Source organism: Oncorhynchus masou, unplaced genomic scaffold (assembly GCF_036934945.1).
Source record: "Oncorhynchus masou masou isolate Uvic2021 unplaced genomic scaffold, UVic_Omas_1.1 unplaced_scaffold_2849, whole genome shotgun sequence".
Taxonomy (NCBI): Eukaryota; Metazoa; Chordata; class Actinopteri; order Salmoniformes; family Salmonidae; genus Oncorhynchus; species Oncorhynchus masou.
In genome coordinates, this window is record NW_027009275.1 from 1 (window position 1) to 12,748 (window position 12,748).

Genomic DNA, 12,748 nt, shown 5'->3' on the forward strand with positions numbered 1-12,748 from the left:
GCCGACTAGTCAGTTAGTCAGTTAGCCAACCAGCCAGTTAGCCAACCAGCCAGTTAGTCAGTTAGCCAACCAGCCAGTCAGTCAGTCAGCAAAGAGGAACAAAGATCAACAGAGGGTTAGCATGCTAACGTTCGGGTTAGCACGCTAGTGTTCGGGTTAGCACGCTGGTGTCCGGGTTAGCTCGCTAGTGGGAGAAGGCCACAAGTAGTTTAATCTGTTCTGACAGTAAAAGCCCAACGGTCTGAATAAGGTGAATGAAAGCTCCCACAGCTTACCTGTAGATGGGGTGACTTCAGTAGACTATAGAGCTGTCTGGCCTCTGGGGACGGGGCTGGTACTGCTCTGATGTTGGACAGGATCTGTTAAACAGGCACACAAACAAACACAAGATCAATACCATTAGCGGCCATTCATGATGTTGTGGGCTGCACTGTTAGCCCAAGTCATCTCGTTCTCTGTCGGAGAGTGAGGGTACGTCCTAAATGCTACCCTTCTCCCTATATAGTGCACTACTTTAGACCCTGGTAAAAATATAAGGAAAAGGGTGCCAATTCAGACACTCCCTAAGAGTCTAGTGCACTTTTTATTTTTACCTTTATTTAACCAGGCAAGTCAATTAAGATCAGCCTAGGAACGGTGGGTTAACTGCCTTGTTCAGGGGCAGGACGACAGATTACCTTGTCAGCTCGGGATTTGATCTAGCAACCTTCCGGTTACTAGTCCAACGCTCTAACCACTAGGCTACCTGCCGAGGTACTGGCCTTGTGAGTGAGACCAGAGGCATAGGGCAGGTAGGGACTGGGTGGACTGACCTCATGAGAGAGACCAGAGGCATAGGGCAGGTAGTGACTGGGTGGACTGACCACGTGAGAGAGACCTGAGGCATAGGGCAGGTAGGGACTGGGTGGACTGACCTCATGAGAGAGACCTGAGGCATAGGGCAGGTAGGGACTGGGTGGACTGACCTCATGAGAGAGACCAGAGGCATAGGGCAGGTAGGGACTGGGTGGAAGCCTTCTGAACTTCTGTAGACACTCATAGATCTGTAGAGAGAACAGACATGCAATACAATGCATCTTCACCTGTTCATTACACAGAGACAAAACAGACAGATCGGCACTGGGTATGACATTAAACAGGGCTAGCGTAGCGCCTACTGTAGAAAACACCAACATTACAGAGGGCTAGCGTAGCGACTATTGTAGAAAACATTAAAGAGGGCTAGCGTAGCGACTATTGTAGAAAACATTAAAGAGGGCTAGCGTAGCGACTACTGTAGGAACAGCCTACATTACAGACCAACATTACAGAGGGCTAGCGTACTACTGTAGAAAACAACAAGATAACATTAAAGAGGGCAAGCATAGTGACTACTGTAGAAAACACCAAGATAACATTAAAGAGGGCTAGCATAGCAACTACTGTAGAAAATGCCAACATTACAGAGGGCTAGCGTAGCGACTACTGTAGAAAACACCAAGATAACAAGGTAACATTAAAGAGGGTCGGCATAGTGACTACTGTAGAAAACACCAATATAAAATTAAAGAGGGCTAGCGTAGCGACTAAGATAACAAGCATTAGATACATATAATTCATGTTCCATGTCACTATCATGTTTGTCTGTATGTATGGATTAAAAGGTATTGATTAAAATGTATTGATTAAAAAGGTATTGATTAAAAAGCTATGGATTAAAAGGTATGGATTAAAATATATTGATTAAAAAGGTATGGATTAAAAGGTATGGATTAAAAGGTATTGATTAAAAAGGTATGGATTAAAAGGTATTGATTAAAAAGGTATGGATTAAAAGGTATGGATTAAAAAGGTATGGATTAAAAAGGTATGGATTAAAAGGTATGGATTAAAAGGTATTGATTAAAAGGTATTGATTAAAAAGGAATGGATTAAAAGGTATTGATTAAAAGGTATTGATTAAAAAGGTATTGATTAAAAGGTATGGATTAAAAGCTTTGGATTAAAAGGTATTGATTAAAAAGCTATGGATTAAAAGGTATTGATTAAAAAGTATGGATTAAAAGGTATGGATTAAAAACTTTGGATTAAAAGGTATTGATTAAAAAGTATGGATTAAAAGGTATTGATTAAAAAGTATGGATTATTAGGTACAATCAGCATGTATGGTTGATAAGAAGCTAACTAACACTTAAAGCTGTCATTATGGTAGTATTATATACAGGTAATACCAAGATGTATGGCCAAAATCTGGGTGACGTATGGTTTGGCTCATAAAGGGGTTGGATTAATGGTCAGAAATAAATAAATACAAATAAATATGACAGACTTTTAGCAGAGACTGTATAAAAAATAAAAAAAGATTTGAGACCTTGAGTAGGGACTGTAGCCAGGGGGCACTGAGAAGGCTGTAGAGGACTTCAGACCGACTGATGTCACTGTGGATAGCCAGCCTCACCTCCTCTGCCACACTGGACAGGCTCACCTCCTCTGCCACACTGGACAGCCTCACCTCCTCTGCCACACTGGACAGCCTCACCTCCTCTGCCACACTGGACAGCCTCACCTCCTCTGCCACACTGGACAGCATCTCTGTCAGACCTGGGGAGGGGGGGGATTGAGATAAAGACATACAGCAGAAACAGAGACAAAGACCTGGACAGAGACAGGCACATAGTTAACCAGAAGAAGAGGCAGGGACAGGGAACTGAACAGAGACAGGGATAGAGACACAGACAGGGATGAGAGACAAGGACAGGGACCTGAACAGAGATAGAAACACAGGCAGGCAGAAGAAGAGACAGAGACATGGACAGGAACAGAGATAGGGACCAGAACAAAGACAGTCACACGGACAGAGACATAAAGAAGAAGTGGCAGGGACCGACACCAAAACAGAGACAGGCAGAAGAAGAGACAGAGACAGGCAGGGATAAGGTCAGAGAAAGCGATAGGCAGAAGAAGAGACAAGGGCAGGAAGAGAGACAGGGAGAGGCAGGGACCGGAACAGGAGCAGGGACAGAGACAGGAAGCGGCAAAGGACACACAGAGACAGAGAGAAACAAATGCAGATACAATAGAGCACACAGAAGGGGGTGGTGTAATCTAGTGAGGTAATGCTAGAGACATCTCTGACACAGGGGAAACAGAGACAATAGTGATAGACACAAGGGAGACAGCGACCATAGAGATAAAGACACAGGGGAGACGGAGACAATAGAGATAGACACAGGGTATACAGAGACAATAGAGATAAAGACACAGGGTAGACAGAGACAATAGAGATAGACACAGGGGAGACAGAGACAACAGAGATAAAGACACAGGGGAGACAGAGGCAATAGAGATAGACACAGGGGAGACAGAGACAATAGAGATAGACACAGTGGAGACAGAGACAATAGAGATAAAGACACAGGGGAGACAGAGGCAATAGAGATAAAGACACACTAGAGACAGAGACACTGGAGATAAAGACACAGGGGAGACAGAGACAATAGAGATAAAGACACAAGGGAGACAGAAACCATACAGATAAAGACACAGGGGAGACAGAGACAATAGAGATAGACACAGGGTATACAGAGACAATAGAGATAAAGACACAGGGTAGACAGAGACAATAGAGATAGACACAGGGGAGACAGAGACAATAGAGGTAGACACAGGGGAGACAGGGACAATAGAGATAAAGACACAAGGGAGACAGAGACACTGGAGATAAAGACACAGGGGAGACAGAGACAATAGAGACAGAGACACTGGAGATAAAGACACACTGAAGACAGAGACAATAGAGATAAAGACACACTGGAGACAGAGACAATAGAGATGAAGACACACTGGAGACAGACAATAGAGACAGAAAAATAGATATGTAAAAAAGAATGTAATGGAACCGTACTGCCATGAGCCCATTGAATATCAGCTTCATACATGGAAAAGCGTGTTTGAGTCTCTTCCTCTTTTCTTTTTCTATGGTATTATGACGGTCCGCAAACATTTGGTAGATGTATATGCCGCCACCTACTGTGTGGCCTGTATCCTACTGTTCTGGAGTGTCAATTCATAACACTTTGTGACACAAAGGGGAGGTGAAAACGAACAAAAGTGGGCCTTCCACACCAACAAACCCTGCACCCATTAAAACCTCACTACCAACTAACCCTGCACCCATTAAAACCTCACTACCAACAAACCCTGCACCCATTAAAACCTCACTACCAACTAACCCTGCACCCATTAAAACCTCACTACCAACTAACCCTGCACCCATTAAAACCTCACTACCAACAAACCCTGCACCCATTAAAACCTCACTACCAACTAACCCTGCATCCATTAAAACCTCACCACTATACCAACTAACCCTGCACCCATTAAAACCTCATTACCAACTAACCCTGCACCCAGTAAAACCTCACTACCAACTAACCCTGCACCCAGTAAAACCTCACTACCAACTAACCCTGCACCCAGTAAAACCTCACAACCAACTAACCCTGCACCCATTAAAACCTCACTACCAACTAACCCTGGACCCTTAAAACCTCACTACCAACTAACCCTGCATCCATTAAAACCCCACCACTATACCAACTAACCGTACACCCATTAAAACCTCACTACCAACTAACCCTGCACCCAGTAAAACCTCACAACCAACTAACCCTGCACCCATTAAAACATCACTACCAACTAACCCTGCACCCATTAAAACCTCACTACCAACTAACCCTGCATCCATTAAAACCTCACCACTATACCAACTAACCGTACACCCATTAAAACCTCACTACCAACTAACCCTACACCCATTGAAACCTCACCACTATTCTAACTAACCCTGTACCCATTAAAACCTCACCACGAAAACAACTAACCCTACACCCATTAAAACTTCGTTACCAACTAACCCTGCACCCATTAAAACCTTACTACCAACAAACCCTGCACCCATTAAAACCTCACTACCAACTAACCCCCCACCCAGTAAAACCTCACTACCAACTAACCCTGCACCCAGTAAAACCTCACTACCAACTAACCCTGCACCCATTAAAACCTCACTACCAACTAACCCTGCACCCATTAAAACCTCACTACCAACTAACCCTGCACCCATTAAAACCTCACCACTATTCTAACTAACCCTGTACCCATTAAAACCTCACCACGAAATCAACAAACCCTACACCCATTAAAACTTTGTTACCAACTAACCCTGCACCCATTAAAACCTCACTACCAACGAACCCTGCACCCATTAAAACCTCACTACCAACTAACCCTGCACCCATTAAAACATCACCACTACACCAACTAACCGTACACCCATTAAAACCTCACTACCAACTAACCCTGCACCCATTAAAACCTCACTACCAACTAACCCTGCACCCATTAAAACCTCACTACCAACTAACCCTGCACACAATAATAACACGCCACTATACCAACTAACCCTACACCCATTAAAACCTCAACCCTATACAAACTAACCCTGTACCCATTAAAACCTCACTACCAACTAACCCTGCACCCATTGAAACCTCACTACCAACTAACCGTACACCCATTAAAACCTCACTACCAACTAACCCTGCACCCATTAAAACCTCATTACCAACTAACCCTGCACCCATTGAAACCTCACTACCAACTAACCGTACACCCATTAAAACCTCACTACCAACTAACCCGGCACCCATTAAAACCTCACTACCAACTAACCCTGCACCCATTAAAACCTCACCACTATACCAACTAACCCTACACCCATTAAAACCTCACTACCAACTAACCCTGCACCCATTAAAACCTCACCACTATACCAACTAACCCTACACCCATTAAAACCTCACTACTAACTAACCCTGCACCCATTAAAACCTCACTACCAACTAACCCTGCACCCATTAAAACCTCACTACCAACTAACCGTACACCCATTAAAACCTCACTACCAACTAACCCTACACCCGTTAAAACCTCACTACTTTGCCAACTAACCCTTACACCCATTAAAACACCACCAACTAACCCTGCACCCATTAAAACCTCCCCACTATACCAACTAACCCTACACCCATTAAAACCTCACTACTATACCAACTAACCCAACACCCATTAAACCTACCCACTATACCAAATAACCCTACCCCATTAAAACCTCACCACTATAGCAACTAACCCTACACCCATTAAAACCTACCCACTATACCAACTAATCCTACACCCATTAAAACCTCACTACCAACGAATCCAACACCCATTAAAACCTCACTACTATACCAACTAACCCTACACCCATTAAAACCTCACTACCAACTAACCCAACACCCATTAAAACCTCACTACCAACTAACCCTACACCCAATTAAACCTCCCCACTATACCAACTAACCCTACCCCGTTAAAAACTCCCCACTATACCAACTAACTCTACAACCATTAAAACCTCACCACTATACCAACTAACCCTACACCTATTTAAACCTCACTACCAACTAACCCTACACCCATTAAAACCTCACTACCAACTAACCCTGCACCCATTAAAACCTCACTACCAACTAACCCTACACCCATTAAAACCTCACTACCAACTAACCCTACACCCATTAAAACCTCACTACCAACTAACCCTACACCCATTAAAACCTCACTACCAACTAACCCTACACCCATTAAAACCTCACTACCAACTAACCCTACACCCATTAAAACCTCACTACCAACTAACCCTACACCCATTAAAACCTCACTACTACACAAACTAACCCTATTATTGCATTTTTTACCTTTACTAGGCAAGTCAATTAAGAACAAATTCTTATTTTCAATGACGGCCTAGGAACAGTGGGTTAACTGCCTGTTCAGGGGCAGAATGACAGATTTGTACCTTGTCAGCTCGGGATTCAAAATTGCAACCTTTCGGTTACTGGTCCACCGCTCTTACCACTAGGCTACCCTGCCGCCCGGTTCCGGTCTCACTGGTATTATTGCATGTTAAAGGGGAGGTTCCGGTCTCACTGGTGTCTAGTGCCCCAGCCAGGTGTCTGTCTAGTGCCCCAGCCAGGTGGATGACTAGTGCCCCAGCCAGGTGTCTGTCTAGTGACCCAGCCAGGTGTCTGTCTAGTGCCCCAGCCAGGTGGCTGTCTAGTGCCCCAGCCAGGTGTCAGTCTAGTGCCCCAGCCAGGTGTCTGTCTAGTGCCCCAGCCAGGTGGCTGTCTAGTGCCCCAGCCAGGTGGCTGTCTAGTGCCCCAGCCAGGTGTCTGTCTAGTGACCCAGCCAGGTGTCTGTCTAGTGACCCAGCCAGGTGTCTGTCTAGTGCCCCAGCCAGGTGTCTGTCTAGTGACCCAGCCAGGTGTCTGTCTAGTGCCCCAGCCAGGTGTCTGTCTAGTGCCCCAGCCAGGTGTCAGTCTAGTGCCCCAGCCAGGTGTCTCTCTAGTGACCCAGCCAGGTGTCTCTCTAGTGACCCAGCCAGGTGTCTGTCTAGTGCCCCAGCCAGGTGTCTGTCTAGTGCCCCAGCCAGGTGTCTGTCTAGTGCCCCAGCCAGGTGTCTGTCTAGTGCCCCAGCCAGGTGTCTGTCTAGTGCCCCAGCCAGGTGTCTGTCTAGTGCCCCAGCCAGGTGTCTGTCTAGTGCCCCAGCCAGGTGTCTGTCTAGTGCCCCAGCCAGGTGTCTGTCTAGTGCCCCAGCCAGATGGCTGTCTAGTGCCCCAGCCAGGTGTCTGTCTAGTGCCCCAGCCAGGTGTCTGTCTAGTGCCCCAGCCAGGTGTCTGTCTAGTGCCCCAGCCAGGTGTCTGTCTAGTGCCCCAGCCAGGTGTCTGTCTAGTGCCCCTGCCAGGTGTCTGTCTAGTGCCCCAGCCAGGTGGCTGTCTAGTGACCCAGCCAGGTGTCTGTCTAGTGACCCAGCCAGGTGTCTGTCTAGTGACCCAGCCAGGTGTCTCTCTAGTGACCCAGCCAGGTGTCTCTCTAGTGACCCAGCCAGGTGTCTCTCTAGTGACCCAGCCAGGTGTCTCTCTAGTGACCCAGCCAGGTGTCTCCCTAGTGACCCAGCCAGGTGTCTCCCTAGTGACCCAGCCAGGTGTCTCTCTAGTGACCCAGCCAGGTGTCTCTCTAGTGACCCAGCCAGGTGTCTCTCTAGTGACCCAGCCAGGTGTCTGTCTAGTGACCCAGCCAGGTGTCTGTCTAGTGCCCCAGCCAGGTGGCTGTCTAGTGACCCAGCCAGGTGTCTCTCTAGTGACCCAGCCAGGTGTCTGTCTAGTGCCCCAGCCAGGTGTCTGTCTAGTGCCCCAGCCAGGTGGCTGTCTAGTGCCCCAGCCAGGTGTCTGTCTAGTGCCCCAGCCAGGTGTCAGTCTAGTGCCCCAGCCAGGTGTCTCTCTAGTGACCCAGCCAGGTGTCTGTCTAGTGACCCAGCCAGGTGTCGGTCTAGTGCCCCAGCCAGGTGTCGGTCTAGTGCCCCAGCCAGGTGTCTGTCTAGTGCCCCAGCCAGGTGTCTGTCTAGTGCCCCAGCCAGGTGTCTGTCTAGTGCCCCAGCCAGGTGTCTGTCTAGTGCCCCAGCCAGGTGTCAGTCTAGTGCCCCAGCCAGGTGTCTCTCTAGTGACCCAGCCAGGTGTCTGTCTAGTGCCCCAGCCAGGTGTCGGTCTAGTGCCCCAGCCAGGTGTCTGTCTAGTGCCCCAGCCAGGTGTCTGTCTAGTGCCCCAGCCAGGTGTATGTCTAGTGCCCCAGCCAGGTGTCTGTCTAGTGCCCCAGCCAGGTGTATGTCTAGTGCCCCAGCCAGGTGTATGTCTAGTGCCCCAGCCAGGTGTCTGTCTAGTGCCCCAGCCAGGTGTATGTCTAGTGCCCCAGCCAGGTGTATGTCTAGTGCCCCAGCCAGGTGTATGTCTAGTGCCCCAGCCAGGTGTCTGTCTAGTGCCCCAGCCAGGTGTATGTCTAGTGCCCCAGCCAGGTGTATGTCTAGTGCCCCAGCCAGGTGTCTGTCTAGTGCCCCAGCCAGGTGTATGTCTAGTGCCCCAGCCAGGTGTCTGTCTAGTGCCCCAGCCAGGTGTCTGTCTAGTGCCCCAGCCAGGTGTCTGTCTAGTGTCCCAGCCAGGTGTCTGTCTAGTGCCCCAGCCAGGTGGCTGTCTAGTGCCCCAGCCAGGTGGCTGTCTAGTGCCCCAGCCAGGTGTCTGTCTAGTGCCCCAGCCAGGTGTCTGTCTAGTGACCCAGCCAGGTGTCTGTCTAGTGCCCCAGCCAGGTGGCTGTCTAGTGCCCCAGCCAGGTGTCTGTCTAGTGCCCCAGCCAGGTGTCTGTCTAGTGCCCCAGCCAGGTGTCTGTCTAGTGCCCCAGCCAGGTGGCTGTCTAGTGCCCCAGCCAGGTGGCTGTCTAGTGCCCCAGCCAGGTGTCTGTCTAGTGCAGCTTAAAAAAAGAACTTATGCCATGTATGAAGACAACTCCACTAGATAGATATGCACTAAACAATATGCTGTGCAAACACGTTGATCTCGTCAACTGTCCGTGTTTTACAATAGAGGATGTAGCTAACGTTTACCAATACTCAGAATGTGGTTCCTGGAACCTCTTATCTTCACCCTCACTGATCACCACACATCCGGGTTAGGGTTAACTTCCATTGACATTGGTGATCTGTTCTAAAAGTAAACATTTGGATGAAGTCAGGGATTAAATGCTAAAACAAACCTCAGATAATTTTCTCTTATATAATGAGGGATTTATTATACTGTGATTAAAGTCCTTGGATGAGGTCAGATGGTAGATTGTACTGTAAAATGAATAGCTAATATTTTGAGTACAAAGAAAAACTACAATTTAATATGACCCGAGGAAGACTAGAGTAGAACAAAACGACTAGAGTGGATTGTATATATGTGATCAGCGGTATGACTGATTGTGATAGCTACGTTTATCCAAATAGTTGACTCTCTCTGATACAGGCAAGCCATCACTGACAACAAACTTAACAATCAATGTTAACAAAAGTAAAAAATGAAATTTTACCTTTTCAAGACACTTCCTTAATCCTTCACCCCTGACCTCGTGAAACAGGTGTCTTCAGTGAAACAGGTCTCTCCAGTGACGATCACCTTATATTTTAGGTCATGTTTCAGAACAAAGTACACAGTCCCGGTGACAACATGTCTGTGATTTTACAACAAAGCGTTCCTGGGGAAGGCAGACTGTAATCCCTCTCTATCCCAGTTAATCTCTGAGCCAGCAGCAGAGCTATGAACAGAGCTATCTCTTCTCTATCTCCCCCCTCTTTCCCTCTCTCCTCCCCCTCGTTTCCCCTCCCCCTCTCTCCTCTTCTCTCAGGGAGCAGAGCACTCTTCATTGGCAGTCCTAAACTGGCACACAAAGCTTCTTAACCCTTTCTGTTTTTAGCCTCGCCAGAGAGCCGGCTGGCATTAAGGACTGGCAGGAACAGGTCTTTCTGTTGTAAACCAGAGGGCCGGCTGGCATTAAGGACTGGCAGGAACAGGTCTTTCTGTTGTAAACCAGAGGGCCGGCTGGCATTAAGGACTGGCAGGAACAGGTCTTTCTGTTGTAAACCAGAGGGCCGGCTGGCATTAAGGACTGGCAGGAACAGGTCTTTCTGTTGTAAACCAGAGGGCCGGCTGGCATTAAGGACTGGCAGGAACAAGTGAAATGGCACAGTCTCATTGAAGATCTTGATCACGTTTCTAGCCTCTCTGTACTAAAACCTAATTGGGACAAGTGCACCATGTTATGTATTGGATCGTTAAAAGACAGAGTGTTTACACTACCTTGTTGTTTACCAATAAAATGGGCGGATGGTGAAGTAGATGGGGCGGCAGGGTAGCCTAGTGGTTAGAGTGTAGAGGCGGCAGGGTAGCCTAGCGGTTAGAGTGTAGAGGCGGCAGGGTAGCCTAGTGGTTAGAGTGTAGAGGCGGCAGGGTAGCCTAGTGGTTAGAGTGTAGAGGCGGCAGGGTAGCCTAGTGGTTAGAGTGTAGAGGCGGCAGGGTAGCCTAGTGGTTAGAGTGTAGAGGCGGCAGGGTAGCCTAGTGGTTAGAGTGTAGAGGCGGCAGGGTAGCCTAGTGGTTAGAGTGTAGAGGCGGCAGGGTAGCCTAGTGGTTAGAGTGTAGGGGCGGCAGGGTAGCCTAGTGGTTAGAGTGTAGAGGAGGCAGGTAGTCTAGTGGTTAGAGTGTAGAGGCGGCAGGGTAGCCTAGTGGTTAGAGTGTAGGGGCGGCAGGGTAGCCTAGTGGTTAGAGTGTAGAGGAGGCAGGTAGTCTAGAAGGTGAATTCACCAATTTGTAAGTCGCTCTGGATAAGAGCGTCTGCTAAATGACTTAAATGTAAATGTAAATGTAGTGGTTAGAGGAGGCAGGTAGACTAGTGATTAGAGTGTAGAGGCGGCAGGGTAGCCTAGTGGATGAAATACGACAGCCTTAAACCTCTCACTAAAAGCTTCAATCATATATAAATTATACTTAAACCCCAAATGGTTCTCCAGTAGATTATTATGGAAGGCTCATCCTTTGATCAAAAAATGGCTTTTTCCCTTTATACAGATTAAAGCCCTTTTCTTAAACAATTACTTATCCTCCAGAAAAGACAAGAAATATTACGACGAATGTTATGGTGTAACGCAAATATACTGATTAAACAAAACAACATTATTTATTATGGTTTAACGCAAATATACTGATTAAACAAAACAACATTATTTATTATGGTTAAACCCAATATACTGATTAAACAAAACAACATTATTTATTATGGTTAAACCCAATATACTGATTCAACAAAACAACACTATTTATGGATAAAACAAAATGTTTTATATGTATTAATGACATTTTGACTGGAAATGGAAGAGTTAAGTCACATATGCAGCAATCTAAAATATCTGGGAATATCTGCTCAATCCAGATTTACAACCAATTGATTTGCAGCACGACCACAGAAAATGGAGGAGACAAGAGGAAAAGGGAGAAGGAATATCTGCTCAATCCACACTTTAAACCAACTGGTTGCAGTATTACAGAGAAGGTAGGGAACTTGTTTGTCTGCCATATTAAAGATACTAATTGGCTGAAAGGAAATGAGATTAAATAGAAAAATATACCAGTTTCATCTGAGGACAAACATGTTGACAGCTGCGCCGTGCAGGTTGCAAAATAAATGGGAGGAGATGTTCGATGTTCCGTTTCCATGGCACCTGGTTGATGAACCGGTACAAAACACAACACTTGATTCAACACTGAGTTTTTCAATTTAAATTATATACAATTCTTGCCATAACAGAATGCTATATATATACATATACACTGCTCAAAAAAATAAAGGGAAAACTTAAACAACACAATGTAACTCCAAGTCAATCACACTTCTGTGAAATCAAACTGTCCACTTAGGAAGCAACACTGATTGACAATACATTTCACATGCTGTTGTGCAAATGGAATAGACAACAGGTGGAAATTATAGGCAATTAGCAAGACACCCCCAATAAAGGAGTGGTTCTGCAGGTGGTGACCACAGACCACTTCTCAGTTCCTATGCTTCCTGGCTGATGTTTTGGTCACTTTTGAATGCTGGCGGTGCTTTCACTCTAGTGGTAGCATGAGACGGAGTCTACAACCCACACAAGTGGCTCAGGTAGTGCAGCTCATCCAGGATGGCAAATCAATGCGAGATGTGGCAAAAAGGTTTGCTGTGTCTGTCAGCGTAGTGTCCAGAGCATGGAGGCGCTACCAGGAGACAGGCCAGTACATCAGGAGACGTGGAGGAGGACGTAGGAGGG

The 12,748-nt window shown here is 46.8% G+C and overlaps 1 protein-coding gene across 1 annotated transcript; it reads right to left on the reverse strand.

Moving 5' to 3' along the window:
• Window positions 1-275: 275 nt before the first annotated feature.
• Window positions 276-10,165, reverse strand: LOC135533965 (MAGUK p55 subfamily member 4-like; the record flags this gene model as incomplete). The annotated part of the gene is made up of 4 exons (XM_064961142.1): window positions 9,982-10,165; window positions 2,351-2,580; window positions 966-1,043; window positions 276-359 (listed from the first exon to the last, which is right to left on the reverse strand). Coding segments are annotated over exons 2-4 (381 nt in total), but the record flags the coding sequence as incomplete, so codon positions are not given.
• Between the last annotated feature and the right edge of the window lie 2,583 nt (window positions 10,166-12,748).